The sequence below is a fragment of the Oncorhynchus masou genome, chromosome 19 (genome assembly GCF_036934945.1).
Source record: "Oncorhynchus masou masou isolate Uvic2021 chromosome 19, UVic_Omas_1.1, whole genome shotgun sequence".
Lineage (NCBI taxonomy): Eukaryota > Metazoa > Chordata > Actinopteri > Salmoniformes > Salmonidae > Oncorhynchus > Oncorhynchus masou.
In genome coordinates this window covers 36,084,807-36,107,584 of record NC_088230.1, presented here as the reverse complement: position 1 = coordinate 36,107,584, position 22,778 = coordinate 36,084,807, and the positions used below count along the sequence as shown (strand labels likewise).

At 44.4% G+C, this 22,778-nt stretch overlaps 1 protein-coding gene across 3 annotated transcripts; it reads left to right on the top strand.

Annotated features, from left to right (window-relative positions):
* Positions 1-851: 851 nt before the first annotated feature.
* LOC135506231 (protein max-like) lies at positions 852-22,116 on the top strand. Of its 3 annotated transcripts, none has more exons than XM_064925753.1 (5): positions 853-1,084; positions 1,416-1,442; positions 13,194-13,301; positions 20,381-20,519; positions 20,753-22,116. In XM_064925753.1, exons 1-5 carry the CDS (start codon positions 1,049-1,051, stop codon positions 20,941-20,943), a joined length of 501 nt encoding a protein of 166 aa, XP_064781825.1. In that variant the 5' UTR covers positions 853-1,048; the 3' UTR covers positions 20,944-22,116. The 3 variants fall into 3 exon arrangements, with proteins under 3 accessions (XP_064781826.1, XP_064781825.1, XP_064781823.1); XM_064925751.1 differs by having other exon boundaries at positions 856-1,084; positions 13,194-13,313; XM_064925754.1 differs by lacking the exon at positions 1,416-1,442 and having other exon boundaries at positions 852-1,084; positions 13,194-13,313.
* The last annotated feature ends 662 nt before the right edge of the window (positions 22,117-22,778 follow it).

Here is a 22,778-nt window from a genome sequence, read left to right as displayed (position 1 = left end):
CTGATGTGGCCTGTAAACCAGGAGATTCCTAACACCACTGTGTTAGGTGTATAACTAGGCACTCATAGAAAGGCCTTGTAATAATGTAATGTCATAAAATATAAAAAAAAATATATATTTTAAAGGCTAGTGAGGCTGTTGGAACTGTTTATAGAGAGATCTTGGAAGAACTCTCCAAAGATAAAGGGTTCTCGGTAGAACCCTTAATACACGGTTCTAGGAAGAACCCTACATAGAGGGTTTTTAGGTAGAACCATATTTTAAGGGGGTTCTTTACCCGGCACCAAAAAGGGTTCCATATAGGGACAAACCAAAGAACACTGCATGGTTCTACTAAGCACCTGTAGTTGACCTTAATGAAATGAGTGTAGTTGATCTTAATGAAAAATACATTAATTTCAAATAAGGAAACATTCAAAACTTAATTTTTGAAACTCATTCAATCAGCAGTCTTTAATAGATGCAATGCAATGCACCGCTGTAGAGGAAAGAGTGGTATTAGTGGTAATACTCATTTTCATACTTATTAAACATTTGTATAACATGTGTCACAAAGAAAGAAAGAAGATAGTATTCAGCGTTGACGTTATGAGATAGGCCGATTTCTAAAAACTATTGTAACGATCCACGTGTCTCAATCGCGGCCCCACTGACGCAGCTATTATCTAGACTACACATCCCAGGGTACACCGCGAGGTAAATATAATTATGTTGACGTTATTCTGACGCGCGGCATTTTTTTTTAACCTGTGGGAAATGTAGTTAATAGACAATCCACTGATATTTGAGAGTCGTTTGTTATTATCGTACAAGAAACTACAAATCCTACACACCCGTCCAGCGTCGCAGGCGTGTCGTGGAACGGTTGCTGTTGGTGTAGACAAGTCACGTATAAATATAGTTCGTTGAAGCTCGTTTCTTTCGTTATTGACTGCAGGGAGAGTAACGTTATTTAGTCTGTTTGTGCATTTGCTTTATCGTTAGGCGTTTGTTTCATGTTGTGAACTAGGCTACCCTTTTCATTTAAAATCCACCGTTTCACATAAGAATGAGTGATAACGATGATATCGAAGTCGATAGCGACGTGAGTAAATGTTTATTTCGCTACTTTACTAGCTACTGTATGTAGTTAGTTTGCTAGCTAGTAATCAATGAAAACGCCTGTTGAACTAACGACATCCACAAGAAGATCAACAGCCTTTAAAAGGTTAACTACAATAGCTAGATAGGTCAGCTAGTAGCTCTGGCTCAGAAATGTATTATGTTCACTTGCTAGCGTTATAAATATATATATTCTTTGCATTGGGTTTGCTGCAATAATTGGGTTACAGTGTACTGTTAACTAAGTTGGCTGGCTGAAGCTACATGGAATCGTGGCTACAATCGTACTTTTCTGTTCTGTTTCTTTTTTACAGGAAGACCCATCGAGATATCACAATGTGGTGGGTAATGAAGTGTTAAATATGTCCCAAAAATGTATTGGAATTCTATCAAATGTATTGTAATTAAGGCCATGATAATATCTGGCTAAAAAAAATATAATGTATATGATATTTTTTTGCCTTACACAAACTTGGCAAGGGATGGGTGCGGGTGGCTGAACAGAAGGGGTTTCCTGCAGTTAGTGAGCGAAAATGATATCAAGCTTAGTAGTTGTTTACTAGCATGCAAAGTTAGCCACACACTCTTCAATAACAAGGAGGATGTAACTAGCAGACAGAATACACGGAGTTGGCTGAACGCTGGAGGTTTCTATAGGCGCTGGCACTGTCGTGTCACAACTATGATTTACCCTTTACATAATGTATGCAATATATCCATCAAGGTTTGCATTTGCACAGATCATTTTATCCATGCATTGAAGGGTATCCCCATCCCATACGCGGTCGTAGGAATTTAGAGACACACGAAATCTATTATATATTTAGAATAAAGCCTTCTGCTAAAGCAGCAGCTCGAGCCACAGTCGGCGTAAAAAAAAGTCAAACCTCGGAATGCCGTTCTCGACCAGAAGCGTCTTTTCTAAATGCACTTCTAGGTCATGTTTTAATCATGACGTGACTATTGTAATTTAAATATAAAATTCGATATTTTTCAAATGGAAATTCATTACGCTAGCTACGGCTTCAGCTCAGTAACTGTTTTAGTAAATGACGCCGTCGTCTCGTCGGGAAGGGAGAGAGCAGGGAGATGTTTTCCTGTCTGTTTCAGCGAGCTAGTGATTAGTGCCATCTTCACTCGACAGGCCACTGACCGGGCTGCTGGCAGGCTAAAGGCATGACGTAGCCGCGTCGCATACCGGCGAAATAAACACAGGCTCGCTGCACGACATACTTTTGCATAACAGTACGTAATGTTTTTCCCTTGTCAGCGAGGCAGTCTTTAGCAAACTGATTCTGATGGACTTGATTAACATTTAGCTGCAGAATGTTATGTCAAAAATAATAAATATACTTCTAGTTTAGGCAGGGCTTTTGTCATATTTGGCTAGGTTTATTTCCAAATATTTTCAAATTTCTATGTGATATTCAAATCAATTATGTAGGTTATCCTTAAATGTAGGACTGTTTGGGGATTGGACTATCAGAACAATTGGTCTGAGTTTAGCACATCACTTTCAAGCAACCATAAAACAATCGCTCCGTTAACACCCCAACCCCCCCTCCCTCCCCCTCCTCCATTGGGGCCCACCTAGTCGCTGAGGAAGATCTTTAGGAAGTGGGACGGACTGGATGTCATAACTGGGCATAGTGGGTATAAGGGGGGAGGAGTGTATTGGCACCATGAGTCTGTCCTGAGTGATATTGAGAGCAGCACAAGACAGACAACATAGTTTTGAAGCTACAATGCAGGGTGTCACTGGGTTAGCTCGGAGGGCAGTTACTCTACTATACTAATGTAGTCTGCTCTTTCTGCGTCCCCAATAGCACCCTATTCCATATATATATATTACTTTTGACCAGAGCACTATGCCGACGCAGCCTATTACTGTACTTAGGCAGCACCTGGAGATTATGTACCTTAAGTATTCATATCTCTTGACTTGTTCCACATTTTGTGTTCCAACCGGACTTAAAAGTTGTTGTTTTTTTACACACAATAACCCATAATGACGAGGTGAAAACATGTTTTTGTATTGAAAATGATTTTTTTTTAAATTTTACTAGGCAAGTCAGTTAAGAACAAATTCTTATTTTCAATGACGGCCTGGGAACAGTGGGTTGACTGCCTGTTCAGGGGCAGAAGGACAGATTTGTACCTTGTCAGCTCGGGGATTCGAACTTGAAACCTTTCGCTTACTAGTCCAATGCTCTAACCACAAGGCTACCCTGCCGCCCCAAAGTATTGCATAAGTATTCACACAATCCATTTTAGAATCACCTGTGGCAGTGATTACAGCTGTGGGTCTTTCTGGTTAAGTCTCTTAAGAGATCTCCACACCTGGATTGTACAATATTTGCTCATTATTCTTTTTAAAATTCTTCCAGCTCTGTCAAGGTGGATCTTAGACAACCATTTCCAAGTCTTGCCATAGATTTTCAAGCAGATTACAAGCATACCCATAACATGATGCAGCCACCACTATGCTTGAAAATATGGAGTGGTACTCTGTAATGTGTTGTATTGGATTTGTCCCAAACATAACTCTTTGCATTCAGAACAAAAAGTTAATTGCTTTGCCACATTTTTTGCAGTATTACTTTAGTACCTTGTTGAAACAGAAAGTCCATGCAACTTATGTCACTGAATTTATTTAGGCTTGCCATTACAAACACTTTGAATACTTATTGACTCAAGACATTTCAGCTTTAAATTTGTAAAAGTGTTTTTAAACAATTCCACTGAAATTATAGGGGATTGTGTGTAGGCCAGTGGCCCCCCAAAAATCGAAATGTAATCCATTTTAATTTCCGGCTGTAACACTACAAGATGTGGAAAAAGTCGAGGGGTGTGAATAGTTTCTGAAGGCACTGTAATGTTTATGTTCTGAGGGAAGAATAGAATGGAAGTGATAGGTCTAGCTAAGCTAACTAGCATCATCTGAAACAGAGCCATTGAGAAGCATCACATGCTCTGAATACAACAGGCGTAGACTTTACAGTGAAATGCTTACTTGCACGCTAGGACTTGGGCGATATGGCCAAAATATTATCACGGTATTTAATTCTTTTTTTAAAAGATTGTATTTTTAGTTTGAGAACGAAAAGTTCAACATTTGCTTTGAGTAGTGAGTGAACCCAGGGTGCTTTATGAGTAGTAGGGAGTAGTGATCCCAGGGTGCTTTATGAGTAGTAGGGAGTAGTGATCCCAGGGTGCTTTATGAGTAGTAGGGAGTAGTGATCCCAGGGTGCTTTATGAGTAGTAGGGAGTAGTGATCCCAGGGTGCTTTATGAGTAGTAGGGAGTAGTGATCCCAGGGTGAGTAGGGAGCGATCCCAGGGTGCTTTATGAGTAGTAGGGAGTAGTGATCCCAGGGTGCTTTATGAGTAGTAGGGAGTAGTGATCCCAGGGTGCTTTATGAGTAGTAGGGAGTAGTGATCCCAGGGTGCTTTATGAGTAGTAGGGAGTAGTGATCCCAGGGTGCTTTATGAGTGGTGATCCTAGGGTGCTTTATGAGTGGTGATCCTAGGGTGCTTTATGAGTGGTGATCCCAGGGTGCTTTATGAGTAGTGATCCCAGGGTGCTTTATGAGTAGTGATCCCAGGGTGCTTTATGAGTAGTAGGGAGTAGTGATCCCAGGGTGCTTTATGAGTAGTGATCCCAGGGTGCTTTTAGTAGGGTGGAGCCCAGATCCCGGGGTGCTTTTGAGTAGGTAGGGAGGAGTGATCCCAGGGTGCTTTGAGTAGTGATTCCAGGGTGCTTTATGATCCCAGGGTGCTTTATGATGAGTAGTAGGGAGGAGTGATCCCAGGTTGTTTGATCCCAGGGTGCTTTATGAGTAGTAGGGGAGTGATCGGGTGCTTTATCCCGGGGTGCTTTATGAGTAGTAGGGAGCGATCCCGGGGTGCTTTATGAGTAGTAGGGAGCGATCCCGGGGTGCTTTATGAGTAGTAGGGAGCGATCCCGGGGTGCTTTATGAGTAGTAGGGAGTGATCCCGGGGTGCTTTATGAGTAGTAGGGAGAGTAGGTAGTGATTCCAGGGTGCTATCCCAGGGTGCTTTGTGAGGGTGCTTTATGAGTAGTAGGGAGTGATTCCGGGGTGCTATATGAGTAGTGATTCCAGGGTGCTATATGAGTAGTGAGTAGTGATTCCAGGGTGCTTTGTGAGTAGTGATTCCAGGGTGCTATATGAGTAGTGAGTAGTGATCCCAGGGTGCTTTATGAGTAGTGAGTAGTGATCCCAGGGTGCTTTATGAGTAGTGAGTAGTGATCCCAGGGTGCTTTATGAGTAGTGAGTAGTTATCCCAGGGGTGGAAACCCAGGGGTGGAAGCATACATTCTCAATGATTTCAATGTCTTTCTCCATTCTGAGTTTATACTGTTCAATTCAACCAAAACAAATTTCAGCACGTATAATTTCTGCATTTCTTGCACTCAGTTTTAGTGGTGATAAATGTCCTGAAGTGTCACACACAGAAGTAAAGATGACCGGTGAAATACGACCTGAGTAAAAGTCTCAAAGTATTTGGTTTTAAATAAATTAAGTATCAAAAGTATAAATCATTTCAAATTCCTTATGTTAAGCAAACCACATGAGATAATTTTCTTGTTTTTTAAAAGTATTTATGGATAGCCAGGGGCACACTCCCAACACTCATTTACAAACATCATCATTTACAAACAAAGCATGTGTGTTTAGTGAGTCCTCCAGATCAGAGGCAGTAGGGATGACCAGGGATATTCTCTGTTTAGTGAGTCCACCAGATCAGAGGCAGTAGATGACCAGGGATATTCTCTGTTTAGTGAGTCCTCCAGTCAGAGGCACAGGGATGACAGATCCACCAGATCAGAGGCAGTAGATGACCAGGGATATTCTCTGTTTAGTGAGTCCACCAGATCAGAGGCAGTAGATGACCAGGGATGTTCTCTGTTTAGTGAGTCCACCAGATCAGAGGCAGTAGATGTCAAGAGAACATCCCTGGTCAAGTGTGTGAATTGGACCATTTTCCTGTCCTGCTAATCATTCAAAATGTAACGGGTACTTTTAGGTGTCAGGGAAAATGCATGGAGTAAAAAATACAGTATTTTCTTTAGGAAGTAAAAAGTAAAGTGTAGTAAAAGTTGTCAAAAATAGAAGTCGTAAAGTACGGATACCCCCCAAAAAACTACTTAAGTAGTACTTGGAAGTATTTTTTACTTAAGTACGTTACACCACTGCTCAGTAGAGATGTTTTCCACACTGCCACGTCGGGCTGCACGATATGAGCAAATCATCTAGGACTTATTTTTAACCAAATGTTGCAATTGAGATTTGACTTGCGAATTATAGAGCCAAACTGTTGGAATCATGGAAATAGAATGACTATTCTAATTCTAGAGTTAGAATGTAATAGTAGGCACTTTGAATACAGTGTTCGAGATGACGACGAGTTGAAATGCCAGAGAGGACTTATTGTGACAGGGTAGGAACTAAAGTGTTTCCTAGGGGACCCGATAAGCTTTGGCTACATTGCGTGTTTTCTCTTAGCTACTTCATGTAGCCAACATATTCTTGCTTTGCATATTCCTCTGATTTAGAAGATACTGTTGCATAAACGACATGCTGATTTAGGTCTATAACATCACTGGTATTGTCAGGCTGTATTAGATAGCTACATATGCTCTTACTCAGTACATTTATTAGCTAGCTAGCTATTAGCATTAACAGCTAACAATATTTAGGGCAACTTGCTAAGAAAAGACAAACTAGCTGTTTGCTGATGTATGAAACACAAACTAATAGTGTCATTATAGAACACTAGTGGATTTATATTAATAAGCAAAAGTGAAAACAACATTGTTGTCATCAACGTTGTGGTATGTGCTGCATTGACCATGTAGACTGAACACAAGTGACTCGTGGTCGAGGAACATCAAAATCGTTCCTTGAGAGACGGGATGTGGCTAGGTCTGTGTGGAAAGTGGCACGGAGAGAAAGAGCAGAGAGACATTACTCAAGTAGCGAAGTAAACTATAGAAATTGACATTACACCTGGTGTATCACATTTAACAAACAAAACATTAAAATACGGTATAGAAGCTAAAGTAAAAACCCAAACTGGTCCCTGCATCAAACTCGGTACGTCATAAAATATGGTATTACCGCCCCAGCCCTATTACACGCCCTTTCCCATCAATGCAGTGTTTTAAAAAGTAATACATTTGCTCTATAGAAGTAAATAATAGGTAATAGTAACACAATAACGAGGCTTATATACAAGGAGTACCGGTACAGATTCATTGTGCAGGGGTACCAGGTAATTGAGGTTGTATCTGCATGTAGGTAGGAGTAAAAGCGACCTCTGTGAGTTTTATGATCAGATGATGTGGTGATATTTGATGAACCAAATGCGATGCTCTTTTCTTCTCTTTATTTGGAAATGTCTAACTCAATGGATATGCATCAACATCAAGCAAAATGTTGTCGTTAGAGTGTCCGAGATAACAACATTTCAAATGTTAACTAATGCCTAGCGTGCATTACACTGTTTTCTGATACCACTGGATCATCTTACAGGGTTCAGCTATTACGGCAGCCATTTTGGAGCCTGAGCTACTTTACAGTTGCTCTTTATAGGCCCTAATGCATTTACAGGGGCCTGATATTAACGATGGCCCAAGGCCTGTAAACATGTGCTGTGCCAGTGGATCTCGTCAGTCGCTGGTCCATACGGACTGGTAACTTCTCAGTGCGTTATGTCATTCCAGTTCAACATTTACCTGCTCTTCGCAGTCTACCGTGGGAAAACCATTGAAAGCCACACGTAAAAACTACGTGATCCAGACCCTAGGCCAAACTATTGGGCAGTGGACAGCTGCTGTATCCCGGACCTAGTCTGGGTTAGTCCCAGACTCTTTATGCATTCCTCTAATAACTTGTCATGGAGAGAGTTGGTGGTGGTTTTCATGGGGCGTTCTATGGTAATGTTACTCAGTCACTGTCTTAACCCTGTCGACTCCAGGCAAGTTGGATCTAAACCAACACCTTTTCTCGTAACCTTTCATGGTGCCATTTGCATCTGACATTTGGCTAGTACCTTTTAGTTTCGTTATGATGCATAGGATTATAAATGAGTCAGTCAGGAACCTTTGTGGGACCTACTGTTGCCTGGCCTGAAACAAGTTAAACTAGTGCTGCTGCAGGTGATTGGCTGCTCTACTCTGGGCCTATCCCTAGTCATGTGAGATGGGCAGGTGGCCATTTTTGTAAATCTATGACCTGAGCTGAAGGCTAAAACGCTGTGAGGGTTTACAGTGGAAGGAGAGGGTTTCTTTTCCGCACATTGAAATTTGAACTGGCAACGATCAACGGGCCCACTATATAGAGGAAAACAAGTCAGTTTGATGCTCTAATAAAGTTATTTGTGATAGATGCAGATGCGGAGAGGGTTTGACAGGCCTGGCGGAGAGGGTCTGACAGGCCTGGCGGAGAGGGTCTGACAGGCCTGGCGGAGAGGGTCTGACAGGCCTGGCGGAGAGGGTCTGACAGGCCTGGCGGAGAGGGTCTGACAGGCCTGGCGGAGAGGGTCTGACAGGCCTGACTTTGGTCGTGTCGACACTTGACACTTACATGCGGCTTCTGCTATCAGAATTCCAAGATGCCATTTGAAAAGACTGGTCTTGACGCACAAAAGTCACTTCGTGGTCCGGTTGTGTTCAGATCTGTCTGACCACCTTAGAAGGTAGTCGGGGATGCATTGTGTGCGGATTTCTCCTCAGTCTGTCGCAATCAGTCGCAATCAGGCTACCGTAAGTGCATAGGGTGGGCGACAACATCAACCCCCCCCCGTCTCAATAAAATGTACGTTTTGGGACCGAGAGGCCCCTTTATAGTATAACGTTGGAGGAAATACTTTCATAGCTTGTGAGGAATGTGTTTGCCTTAAATGCTAGCTAATATTCATAAAAATTATAATGTTTTTGACTAGAGTTATGCTAACCTGTTTGCAGTGCCTTTAGCGTTGCTTGCTAGCTTGTTGGCTAGCTACAGAGGTTAGCTGGTTAGTTCGCTACAGTAGTTAGCTACTGCCATCAGTTGTTTTATCATATTTTGCCTGTCCACAGTTTTGTAGAATGCATACTGACATTTGAATATAGCGCTGGGAAAGAGAATCCAGACACACTGTGGACCCGGTAGACCCAATTAAATGTAGATGCATGATGCGTTCGGGATTCCACTATCAGAACCCTGTGATCAGAATACTAAAGCTTAATGAACTCACGCCTGACTGGGAGGGGTTTAGCACGCCTGACTGGGAGGGGTTTAGCACGCCTGACTGGGAGGGGTTTAGCACGCCTGACTGGGAGGGGTTTAGCACGCCTGACTGGGAGGGGTTTAGCACGCCCGACTGGGAGGGGTTTAGCACGCCTGACTGGGAGGGGTTTAGCACGCCCGACTGGGAGGGGTTTAGCACGCCTGACTGGGAGGGGTTTAGCACGCCTGACTGGGAGGGGTTTAGCACGCCCGACTTGGTCAGGTGTAAAGAGACATGAAATGACTGTTTGCGTCCCAAATGGAACCCCATTCCCTAGATAGTGCACTACTTTTGACCAGCGCCCTATTGTCCCTGGTCAAAAGTAGTGTACTACTTAGGGAACAGTGTGCCATTTTGGGATTCAGACTGTGTTTAGGTAGATGATTCAACGGAGGCCCTGGCAGCAGTATGGAGTGCCTGAGAGAGGCCAGAGGGAGGAGTGTCTGTGTTGTTGTAGGTCTTTCTCGGCCTACAGAGAGACGTGCAACAACACTAGTTGTTTAGGTAGATGATCCCCACAGGATGCTTCTGTGTCTAGGCTATAGAGAGATGAAGACTGTTTGCGTAGACACTAGATTGCAGATCACAGGGATAATTAGTAGGTTTGTGTTCAGAACAACAGACTATACACAGAGTGCACCCCCCTGCCCTCAGAACAGCCTCAATTTGTCGGGGCGTGGACTGTACAAGGTGTCGAACGCACTCTCTACATACACACATTACACACCTGTCAGAATAAAGGAAACACTTGAGATGACGAGGGATACAAAGTATACTAAACATTCGAATCACCTTCCTAATATTGAGTTGCACCCCCCCTGCCATCAGAACAGCTTTAATTCGTTGGGGCATGGACTCTAAGGTGTCAACCATTCCACAGGGATGCTGGCCCATGTTGACTCCAATACTTTCCACAGTTGTCAAATTGGCTGGATGTCCTTTAGGTGGTGGAACATTCTTGATACACACGGGAAACTGTTGAGTGTGAAAAACCCAGCTGCGTATGAGTTCTTGACACAGACCGGTACCCTGGCACCTACTACCATACCCCGTTCAAAGGCACATAAATATTTTGTCTTGCCCATTCAGCCTCTTCTTAAAAAATGTTTTATTTAACCAGTTGAGAACAATTACTCACTGCGACCTGGCCAAGATAAGGCAAAGCGGTGCGACACAAACAACAACAGAGTTACACATGGAATAAACAAACATGAAGTCAATAACACACTAGAAAATCTGTATACAGTGTGTGCAAATGGAGTAAGGAGGTACAGCAATGAATAGGCTCACACGAGTGATATATGTGCAAGTAGAAATACTGGTGTGCAGAAGAGCACAAAAACAAATATGGGGATGAGGTAGGTAGTTGGATGGGCTATTTACAGATGCGATGTGTACAGCTGCAGCGACCAGTAAGCTGCTCTGACAGCTGACGCTTAAAGTTAGTGAGGGAGATGTAAGTTTCAGTCATTGGCAGCAGAGAACTGGAAGGAAAGGCGGCCGAAGGAGGTGTTGGCTTTGGGGGTGACCAGTGAAATATACCTGCTGCAGCGTATGCTACGAGTGGGTGTTGCTATGGTGACCAGTGATCTGAGATAAGGCGGAGCTTTACCTAGCAAAGACTTATAGATGACCTGTAACCAGTGGGTTTGGAGACAAATATGTAGCGCGGACCAGCCAACGAGAGCATACAGGTCGCAGTGGTGGGTGGTATATGGGGCTTTGGTGACAAAATGGATGGCACTGTGATAGACTGCATCCAAATTGCTGAGTAGAGTGTTTGAGGCTATTTTGGAAATGACATCGCCGAAGTCAAGGATTGGTAGGATGGTATGTTTGGCAGCATGAGTGAAGGAGGCTTTGTTGTGAAATAGGAAGCCAATTCTAGATTTAAATTTGGATTGGAGATGCTTAATGTGAGTCTGGAAGAAGAGTTTACAGTCCTAGCCAAACACCTCGGTATTTATAGTTGTCCACATATTCAAAGTCAGAACCGTCCAGAGTAGTGATGCGAGTGGAGACAGCAATTGGTTAAAAAAACATACATTTCATTTTACTAGCATTTAAGAGCAGTTGGAGGCCACGGAAGGAGTGTTGTATGGCGTTGAAGTTCATTTGGAGGTTAGTTACCACAGTGTCCAAAGAAGTGCCAGATGTATACAGAATGGTGTCGTCTGCGTAGAGGTGGATCAGGGAATCACCCGCAGCAAGAGCGACATCGTTGATATATACAGAGAAAAGGTCGGCCTGAGAATTGAACCCTGTGGCACCCCCATAGAGACTGCCAGAGGTCTGGACAACAGGCCCTCCGATTTGACACACTGAACTCTATCAGAGAAGTAGCTGGTGAACCAGGAGAGGCAGTCATTTGAGAAACCAAGGCTGTTGAGCCTGCTGATAAGAATGTGGTGATTGACAGTCGAAAGCCTTGGCCAGGTCGATGAATACAGCTGCACCGTAATGTCTCTTATCGATGGAGGTTATATCATTTAGTACCTTGAGCGTGACTGAGGTGCACCCATTACCAGCTCTGAAACCAGATTGCATAGTGGAGAAGGTATGGTGCGATTCTAAATGGTCGGTTCAATCTGTTTGTAAACTTGGCTTTCGAAGACCTTAGAAAGACAGGGTAGGATGGATATAGGTCTGTAACAGTTTGGGTCTAGGGTGTCTCCCCCTTTTGAAGAGTGGGATGACCGTGGCAGCTTTCCAATCTTTAGGAATCTGATCAATCATGGATTGTGTATGGCACACATACCCAATCCATGTCTCAAGGCTTAAAAATCCTTATTTAACCAGTCTCCTCCCCTACATCTACACTGATTTTGAAATGTGACATGAATAAGGGTTCTTAACTTTCACCTGCTCAGTCTAGGTCATGGAAAGAGCAAGTGTTCCTAATGTTTTGTCCACTCTGAGTATATAAAATGAGCTCAAACCACAGTCTCGCTGCAGCAGAGCTCAAAACGCTGGTAGGCCGTAACGATGCGTAGCGACAAAATGGATTCTTTAAGACTCATTTCACTGTATAAGAACGCACCTAAATCTGTAAATGAATCAATCCAAATGCCTAGTTAAATAAGAATAAATAAATACTGTCCTTCGCGATACAGTGGTTAATACAAAGCTTCCGGGGATTACGAAACACTCCTAACCCAGAGCAGAACTCCTAGTCGCTTGTCAGTGAGGCCGAGTTGTCAGGTGTAGGCAAATTAGGAACTGTAATACTAAAACACGATGTCACCAATTTACCCACCTCATCTGAATAGGGTTAGTCTCCCCCCCCCCCATGGGCTTTATCTAGGTCACCACACCCACTACTCGCCCTGGTCTAAAGTGTTCTGCATGTTTACTCACACAGTTGTAGCTGCACTGGGGTCAGTTCTAATCACTGTAGGGGGGTCGTCGTGGCGGTGGTGCCAGTGTTAATCTACCGGTTGTAGAAATAAAGAGCACCGTAGAATAGAATCATAAATGCGTACTCTAGATCCATATGAATTGTTATAGGATGATCTCTAAGGTGTCAGTCAGTTTCCTCCATGAACATCTCCTTTGCTGCCTCACCAACTCGCCATGTCCTGTCCTGTCTTGGCTGGCCGGACGGGTCAGGTCCTCAACCTGGTGCACGCTCTCAAACACAGAACGCTGAGCTGGTGGTGGTGGGGATTACGGAGAACAGTTGGTCGCAGAAGCTTGGTGTGTGTGTTTTTCCTGTCCCCCTGTCAGTCCAAACCTCGCTGGAGACCTCCCCCCTCCCCTGCTAAAGCCTCCCCCCTCCCCTGTGACTCTCTCATTGCAGGCTGACAAACGAGCACACCACAATGCACTGGAGCGCAAGCGTAGGGATCACATCAAAGACAGCTTTCACAGCCTGCGAGATTCCGTGCCCGCCTTGCAAGGGGAAAAGGTTGGTAGAGAGGTAAAAACCCAAATCTCTTAGGGAGGGGGGATCATTTTGGGGAGGGGAGTGTTTTGCATCCAGAGCCATGTATTTCAAGTTGGGACACTTTATTTATTAAAAAAAAATAATTAAAAAAATATATATATTTTTTAAATTAATTTCTAGATGTTCAGTTACGTATCATTGTTTAAATATTCCGCACTCAGTGTTAATGGGGTTCTGACATGGCTGCTATAGAATGTTGTAGTGTCATGTTAATGGGGTTCTAACATGGCTGTTATAGAATGTTGCAGTGTCATGTTAATGGGGTTCTAGCATGGCTGCTATAGAATGTTGCAGTGTCATGTTAATGGGGTTCTAACATGGCTGTTATAGAATGTTGCAGTGTCATGTTAATGGGGTTCTAACATGGCTGTTATAGAATGTTGTCGTGTCATGATAATGGGGTTCTAACTTGGCTGTTATAGAATGTTGTAGTGTCATGTTAATGCATCATCATTTTCATTCTGGACATTCTATTCCTCATGTAATGCATTGTCTTACATCAGGTGGCTGTCCTATAGAATGTTGTAGTGTCAACAGGGACCAGTGCAGGCGGACATTCTATTCCTCATGTAATGCATTGCCATGTAATGTTGACGGAGAGCTTACATGGCTGCTATAGAATGTTGTAGTGTCATGTTAATGGGGTTCTAACAAGGCTGTTATAGAATGTTGTAGTGTCATGTTAATGGGGTTCTAACATGGCTGCTATAGAATGTTGTCGTGTCATGTTAATGGGGTTCTAACATGGCTGTTATAGAATGTTGTAGTGTCATGTTAATGGGGTTCTAACATGGCTGTTATAGAATGTTGTCGTGTCATGTTAATGGGGTTCTAACATGGCTGTTATAGAATGTTGTAGTGTCATGTTAATGGGGTTCTAACATGGCTGTTATAGAATGTTGTCGTGTCATGTTAATGGGGTTCTAACATGGCTGCTATAGAATGTTGTAGTGTCATGTTAATGGGGTTCTAACATGGCTGTTATAGAATGTTGTAGTGTCATGTTAATGGGGTTCTAACATGGCTGCTATAGATTGTTGTAGTGTCATGTTAATGGGGTTCTAACATGGCTGTTATAGAATGTTGTCGTGTCATGATAATGGGGTTCTAACATGGCTGCTATAGAATGTTGTAGTGTCATGTTAATGCTTCATAATGCAGAAGCCTTACACTCTAAGTACATGGCTCTGGGTCCTGTTATTGCCATTCTGAGTGAATGAGATGGGAGGGGGATAGGGGTATCCTTGAATGCAATATGGATAAACAACGTGAATGTAATTGCATTGCAATGTGTTGATATGATATGTATGTTTGATGTAATGTTGCTGTACTTCATATTTCAAAGGTAATGCCACGGATAATATAGCTACTTCAATGTATTCAATAGATAGGTAGTTATGACATGGAAGAGGGAGGGAATGGAGAGTGGAGGAGAAGAGAGTGCGCAACCCAGACATGTGTTCTAGCCAGAAACACTGGGACACAGGCTAGTGTCAGGAAGTTGTGTGCAAACCTTTAGCTTTTTCCTGTTTTGACATCTGACATGGAGGGCTGTTTTTCTTTTCAAACCAACCAACCAACAAGACCCCCCCCCCCCCCAAACACTGGTGTATCATAACACTATGGTCGCTTGGTAACCAAGATTGCTTTCGGACAGGGGGGGGGCGAATAGAAGTGATGGATCTGCTAGCTATTGCAGATGGCTGTTGGCGAGTTAGTCAATGTACAAGGTAGACCCAGCCAAATTACATTGTCGTGATCGTACAAAATTGGGTCGCTTCCTGTTTACAGATGCAAGTAGTGCCTCAAGGGCTTATATTTTAAATGCCAATCCTTTCAGCCTGGACTCTTTTATTTTTATTTTTTTAAACAAGAAAAAATGTTTTTGTTTGTGCAGAGACTGAAGAAAAAGCAAGACATTTCACTGACACCTTTTATTGGGTTCATATATTAAACAATGAATCATATTTTTATTTGTCTCATTGTTATTCGTACCGAGTCAATGGGTACGAGGTAGAAACACTATATATACACGAAAGTATGTGGACACACTTTCAAATTACTGTATTCGGCTATTTCAGTTTATCAAATTTCTGCCCTGCTAGAGCTGCCCCCGGTCAACTAAGTGCTGTTATTATGAAGTGGAAACTTCTAGGAGCAACAACGGCTCAGCCCCAACGTGGTAGGCCACCCAAGGTCACAGAGTGGGACTGCATAGCGAGTCGAAAAATGGTCTCCTCGGGTTACAACACTCACTACTGAGTTCCAAACTGTTCGGAAATGGCCGAGCAGCCGCACACAAGCCTAAGATCACCATGCGCAATGCCAAGTGTCGGCTGGAATGGTGTAATGCTTGCCGCCATAGGACTCTGGAGCAGTGGAACTGGAGTGATGAATCACACTTCACCATCTGGCAGTCCGACCGACAAATCTGTTTTTGGCGGATGCCAGAAGAACGCTACCTACCCCAATAATGCATAGTGCCAACTGTAAAGTTTGGTGGAGGAGGAATAATGGTCTGGGGCTGTTTTTCATGGTTCGGGTTAGGCCCCTTAGTTCCAGTGAAGGGAAATCGTAACGCTACAGCACACAATGACATTTTAAACAATTCTGCGCTTCCATGTTTGGGGAAGGCCCTTTCCTGTTTCAGCATGACAGTGCCCCCGTGCAGAAAGCGAGATCCAAATGGTATGTCGAAATCAGTGTGGATGAACTTGACTGGCCTGCACAGAGCCCTGACCTCGCCTCCATCGAACACCTTTGTGATGAATTGGAACGCCAACTGCTAGCCAGGCCGAATGGCCCAACATCAGTGTAGGACCTCACTAATGCTCTTGTGGCTGAATGGAAGCAAGTCCACGCAGAAATGTTCCAACATCTAGTGGAAAGCCTTCCCAGAAGAGTGGAGGCTGTTAAACCTGCGAAGGGGGGACCAACTCCATATAATGGCCTGTGATTTTGGAATGAGACAAGCAGGTGTCCACATACTTTTGGTCATGTAGTCTATGTCCATATAAGTAAGGGTGTAAGTGACTAAGCAATAGGATAAACCGTAACAGCGGTGTATCTGATGAGTCCATGATAGGTTCTTAGTGATGTGCACACCGAGTAACTTGAAGCTCCCGACCTGCTCCACTACAGCCCCGTTGATGTGGATGGGGGCGTGCTCAGTTTCCTGTAGTTCATGATTTGTTCCTTTGTCTTGTTGACGTTGAAGAGGTTGGCACCAAGCTGCCGGTTCTCTGATCTCCTCCCTGTAGGCTCTCGTCGTCGGTGATCAGGCCTACCACTATTGTTGCCTGTAAACTTAATGATTGCGTTTGAGTCGTGCATGGCCACTTAGTTGTGGGTGAACCAGGTGTACAGGAGGGGACTAAGCACGCACCTCTGATTTGCCCCCGTGTTGAGCGTCAACCTAGTGGTTGTGCTGTTGCCTACCCTCACTACCCGGAGGCGGCCCATCAGGAAGTCCAGGATCAAGTTGCAGAGGGATGTTTTTAGTCCCAGGGACCTTAGCTTAGGGATGAGCTTGGATTGCACTATGGTGTTGAACGCTGAGCAATTGTCAATGAACAGCATTCTCACGTAGGTATTCGTTTTGTCTAGGTGGATGAGGACAATATGGACTGAAATAAAGATTGCGATGTGTGTGGATCTGTTGGGGCTGAGTTGGAGAGGGTCCAGGGATGATGGTGTTGATATGAGCCTTTCAAAGAATTTCATGGTTACTGATGTGAGTGCTATGGGGCCATAGTCATTTAGACAGGTTGCCTTGGCGTTCTTGGGGACAGGGACTATGGTGGTCTCCTTGAAACATGTATTACAGATGGGGTCAGGGAGAGGCTAAAAATGTCAGTGGCGACACCAGCTGGTCAGCGCCCTGGAAATCCACCTGACTGCCTTGTGAATGTTAATCTGTTTTAAAGGTCTTCCTCACATTGGCTAAGGCGAGCGTCATCACACAGTTGTCCGGAACAGCTGGTGCTCTTATGCATGGTTCAGTATTGCCAGCCTCGAAGCGAGCATAGAAGGTATTTCGCTCCTCTGGTAGGCTCGCTTCACTGGGCAGCTCGTGGCTGGGTTTCCCTTTGTAATCCAGGATAGTTTGCAAGTTTGCAAGCTCTGTCAGAGCCGGTGTAGTATGATTCAATCTTAGTCCTGTATTGATGCTTTGCCTGTTTGTTGGTTTGTCGGAGGGCATAGTGGGATTTCTTAGAAACGTCCGGATTAGTGTCCCGCTCCTTGAAAGCGACAGATTTAGCGCAGTGTGGATAGGATAGTCTTGAACGGAGCTCATCCAGTTTATTTTCCAGTTATTGCACTTCGCCAGAACAGAGGGTAGAAGAAATGTATCCACTCTGACGTCGTCTCGTCAGGGAAACCGTGCGCCGTAACTGAGTGTCGGGGAGTTAAGCCTGATCAGTGATAATCAGCATTTCTTTCACCTCCAACTCATTGAAGCAGAAGTCCTGGTCCAAATTGAGGTTAGTGATGGCTGCTCTGATGTCCAGAAGCTCTTTTCGGTCACAAACGATGATGGAAAAATAACGTAGAAAAAAAGTTATGATCAGTTAAAAGAAATGCACAATTGGTCAGGAGCTGTAAAATGGACTCTTCCCTCCAGCGACATTCTGCCTTAGTTCACGACCCAGCTACGATCTGGTTCATATAGAGTCAATGATCTTAGCAGGCCAGACCCAGCTACTATCACATCAGTGCCTTTGGGAGAGCCGAAGGACTGGAACTGTGACAATTTTTTTCCCAACTTTTCCCCCATTTTTTATTTATTTTTCCCCCCCAAGTAAGACAGCTTCATTTATCCACCAATGTTGGTTGATGTCTGTGAGCAGGAAGTTGTTCCCAGTTGTGTATGTCTACCTGAGTCTGCCTTTATTGGGGATATATGAGGGGGGGATCCATTGACTTAAGTGGTTCAGGAAACAGACTTTAGTGTCAGGGTGAATAATACTATACTACCAATGTTTGTGGAGTTATCTGGTGATCTTGTAGACTTGAATATTTGGGCAGCAGGTAGCCTAGTGGTTTGAGCTGGTGGGTCAGTTACCGAAAGGTTGCTGGATCGAATCCCCGAGCTGACAAGGTACAAATCTGTCATCCTGCCCCTGAACAAGGCAGTTAACCCACTGGTCCCCGGTAGGCTGTGAATGTAAAAAAAAAAAAAAAAAAAAGAATTATAGTTTGATCTTTATAGGAATTGTGGATCTGTCCTTGCTCTTCAAGCCAGGCTCCTCATAGAAAGGTTCGAATTCATTCTCCTGTGACCGACTCTGAGAAACTGTAAAATAATGGACAATTTTTGATCTGCATAGAAACGTTATGCAGGTTCACATTCGTGATAGTTTTGGTTCGGGTTCTGTCTGAGTATCGTTAGGTGTAAGGATGTGGATAATTCTGGGCTTTAGTCCCATTTTGACGCGTTCTCTCCCTTTTCAGGATTTAGTGGTTTAAATCATCCTAGAAACTTAATTCACTGTATAGGGTCTGGTTGTTAGCCTGCATTATAGTGGCCCGGGGGTCGGCAGCGTGGCCCGGGGGGGTCGGCAGCGTGGCCCGGGGGGGGGTCGGCAGCGTGGCCTGGTTCGAGAGAGAACACTGCACCACCATTGTGAGAGGGCAGCCAAATAATTACATTGAGGGCCTGTCCGAGGACACTTTTCAGTCTGTTTTAAGCTAGATTTACAGCAGTAGTATTACAGTAAGGGTCAATGGGTCAGTCAGTATAGTATAGAGTTGTTACGGTAACTGTGCTAGAGGGGTCGGTGTAGGGAGGTTGTTATGGTAGCTGTGCTAGAGAGGGGTCGGTGTAGGGAGGTTGTTATGGTAGCTGTGTAGTGAGGTTGTTACGGTAGCTGTGCTAGAGGGGTCGGTGTAGGGAGGTTGTTATGGTAGCTGTGCTAGAGGGGTCGGTGTAGGGAGGTTGTTATGGTAGCTGTGCTAGAGGGGTCAGTGTAGGGAGGTTGTTATGGTAGCTGTGCTAGAGGCGTTGGTGTAGTGAGGTTGTTATGGTAGCTGTGCTAGAGGGGTCGGTGTAGGGATGTTGTTATGGTAGCTGTGCTAAAGGGGTCGGTGTAGGGAGGTTGTTATGGTAGTTGTGCTAGAGGCGTCGGTGTAGGGAGGTTGTTATGGTAGCTGTGCTAGAGGGGTCGGTGTAGGGAGGTTGTTACGGTAGCTGTGCTAAAGGGGTCGGTGTAGGGAGGTTGTTATGGTAGCTGTGCTAGAGGGGTCGGTGTAGGGAGGTTGTTATGGTAGCTGTGCTAGAGGGGGGTCGGTGTAGGGAGGTTGTTATGGTAGCTGTGCTAGAGAGGGGTCGGTGTAGGGAGGTTGTTATGGAAGCTGTGCTAGAGGGGGGTCGGTTAGGGAGGTTGTTATGGTAGCTGTGCTAGAGGGGGGTCGGTTAGGGAGGTTGTTATGGTAGCTGTGCTAAAGGGGTCGGTGTAGGGAGGTTGTTATGGTAGCTGTGCTAGAGGGGTCGGTGTAGGGAGGTTGTTATGGTAGCTGTGCTAGAGGGGTCGGTGTAGGGAGGTTGTTATGGTAGCTGTGCTAGAGGGGTCGGTGTAGGGAGGTTGTTATGGTAGCTGTGCTAGAGGGGGGTCGGTTAGGGAGGTTGTTATGGTAGCTGTGCTAAAGGGGTCGGTGTAGGGAGGTTGCTATGGTGTCTGTGCTAGAGGGGTCGGTGTAGGGAGGTTGTTATGGTAGCTGTGCTAGAGGGGTCGGTGTAGGGAGGTTGTTATGGTAGCTGTGCTAGAGGGGGGTCGGTTAGGGAGGTTGTTATGGTAGCTGTGCTAAAGGGGTCGGTGTAGGGAGGTTGCTATGGTGTCTGTGCTAGAGGGGTCGGTGTAGGGAGGTTGTTATGGTAGCTGTGCTAGAGGGGTCGGTGTAGGGAGGTTGTTATGGTAGCTGTGCTAGAGGGGTTGGTGTAGGGAGGTTGTTATGGTAGCTGTGCTAGCAAATGTGATTTTAATAAGGACACTGACATCTTTTCTTGTGTCATATTTGAGTTTTTCCTTTGTTGCCAACAGCAATCTATCAAACAGGCGTCCCGAGCTCAGATCCTAGACAAAGCCACGGACTATATCCAGTACATGAGGAGGAAAAACCACACCCACCAGCAGGACATCGACGACCTGAAGAGGCAGAACGCACTGCTGGAGCAGCAAGGTGAGTATGATAGAGAATCTACCGTACCTACGGACCGTGTTTCTGTAGGATGTGTTTGTCTGCTTATGGGTCAAATTTGGACATTGGCCTTCTACATTTACCTCTTCATCTTCTCAACCCTTTCCTTTATTCTCCCTTGCTCCCTCTCCTCCATCCTCTTTCTTTTTCCTCCCTTTGTTTATTTCCTTCCTTTCTCTGTCCTCTCCTTCTCCCCATTCTCTTTTCCCCTGCAGTGCGTGCCCTGGAGAAGGTGAAGGGTTCGACGCAGCTCCAGGCCAGCTACAGTTCTTCAGACACCAGCCTGTACACCAACCCTAAAGGCAGCGCTGTGTCCGCTTTCGACGGAGGCTCTGACTCCAGCTCAGAGTCCGAGCCAGAGGAACCCCCAGCCCCCAGGAAGAAGCTCCGCGTGGAGGCCAGCTAGGACTCTGGGCAAGCCCACAGTGCCACGCCTGGTGTGGAGGGGTACTGCAGGCACGGGTACTGGTCCAGTAGTCAGTACTTATCCTGTAATTCCCACTACATTCTTTCTCTGGATGTGCTCACTGGATAGTGAAGACTCCAATCCTTCCCTCATGATCTGTCTATCCTGAAGTCTCTTCATCACGCCATCCGCTGGAGAGGGAGGGAGGGAAGACAGCCGAGAGGAAGAACAATCTCTCCCCTTTCCTCTCCTCTCTCAGCAATGTCAACTATCCAAAACTCTCTCCTCCCAGTGGAAGGCTACGGAGAGAAGAGGCGTACTCCTCCAAGCACTGCTGAAATATTATTATTATTTTTTGTGTTTTTTTGTCTTTGTCTGTTTTAGAATTTACACAGGTCAAGAAGAGTCGTCCTGTCTGTTGGAGAAGCTTACCTTTTTTTAAAACCATTTTTTAAAACCAACTTTTTTTCCACAAAAAGAATTTGAAGCTAAATATTGATCTAAAACTGAAAGAAAAACCCACCTCAGGCCCATAGAAACCCACCTCAGGCCCATAGAATTAGTTTTCCATTTTGACACGCGGTGAAATTAAAACCAATATAATCCCCTTTGTAGAAAATCGTTGATGTTTTGGGAAAAAGGACTAGATTCCTTCCGTCTTTTAGCTTGAACTAGTGAATGAGTTTAGGTGGCTGAGTCAGTGATCTCCATGTTTTAAATAAATACAAACGTTATTGATTGTATGTTTTCAAGTTCTCAAAAAATGTTATGCATTTTGTATTCTCACAAATTTGTCACTTGTAGTTGTGCTTCAAAGGTATAAAATAGATATGAATGTCAATGTAGTTCCCATTTTCTATTCAATTTGAGGAGAAAATGACGTCCCTGTCAAGGTGTTGTGAATTACACAGTGAACTCTTAATGTCGGCGACTCCCCAAGTTAAAAAAAGAAAAGCATTTTGCGTCTCTAGGAAATGTGTGTATGTATATCTTTTCAATGATCTCCCTCCCTCCCCCCTTTTAGGGTATAATTAGTGTAAACTAAATCATCTTTGTCTGATTCCATTCCATGGAAATTACAAGTATGTTGTACATACTGCCAACAATCGTCTTGCAAGTTGAGGCCTACCTTTACTATGAGACTATAAATAAAACTATTTTATCCTTTAAAAAGTGTGATTCTGTATTTTGTTGCAGGTTCTTCTGTTAAGTGGACAATGTTTCCAAACATAATCTGAAGAGAAATTATACATGTTATGGTTTAGATTTTGTCACCTGCATTGTAAATAACAGGTGTAGACTAACAGTGAAATGCTTATGGGCCCTTCCCAACAATGCAGAGGGGGGGGAGGGGGGGGATGGAAAACAACGATATATTTGCATCAGTACTGAGTTGATGTGCTGGGGTAACAGATAATTGAGGTAGATATGTACATGTATGTAGGGATGAAGTGACTTGGCAACAAGATAGATGTACGCGTAGTGCTGTGGTTACAGAGGAGTCTAAATAATTAGTGCAAAAAAAGGGTCAATGCAGATTAGTCCAGGTAGCGATTTGTGCAAAAAAGGGTCAATGCAGATTAGTCCAGGTAGCGATTTGGTTAACTATTCAGCAGTCTTGTGGGTAGAAGCTGTTCAGGGTCCCGTTGGTTCCAGACTTGGTGAATGACATGCAGTTCAGGATTTGAACATCGTTTAAACCCTCTGTGTCAAACTATCCTACAGCTATGAGATGAATGACAGAACTGTGTGTTCATGTGTTTACTGAGTGCTGACAGTCCATCCATCCACCTAGAGGACTGTGTGTTTACTGAGTGCTGACAGTCCATCCATCC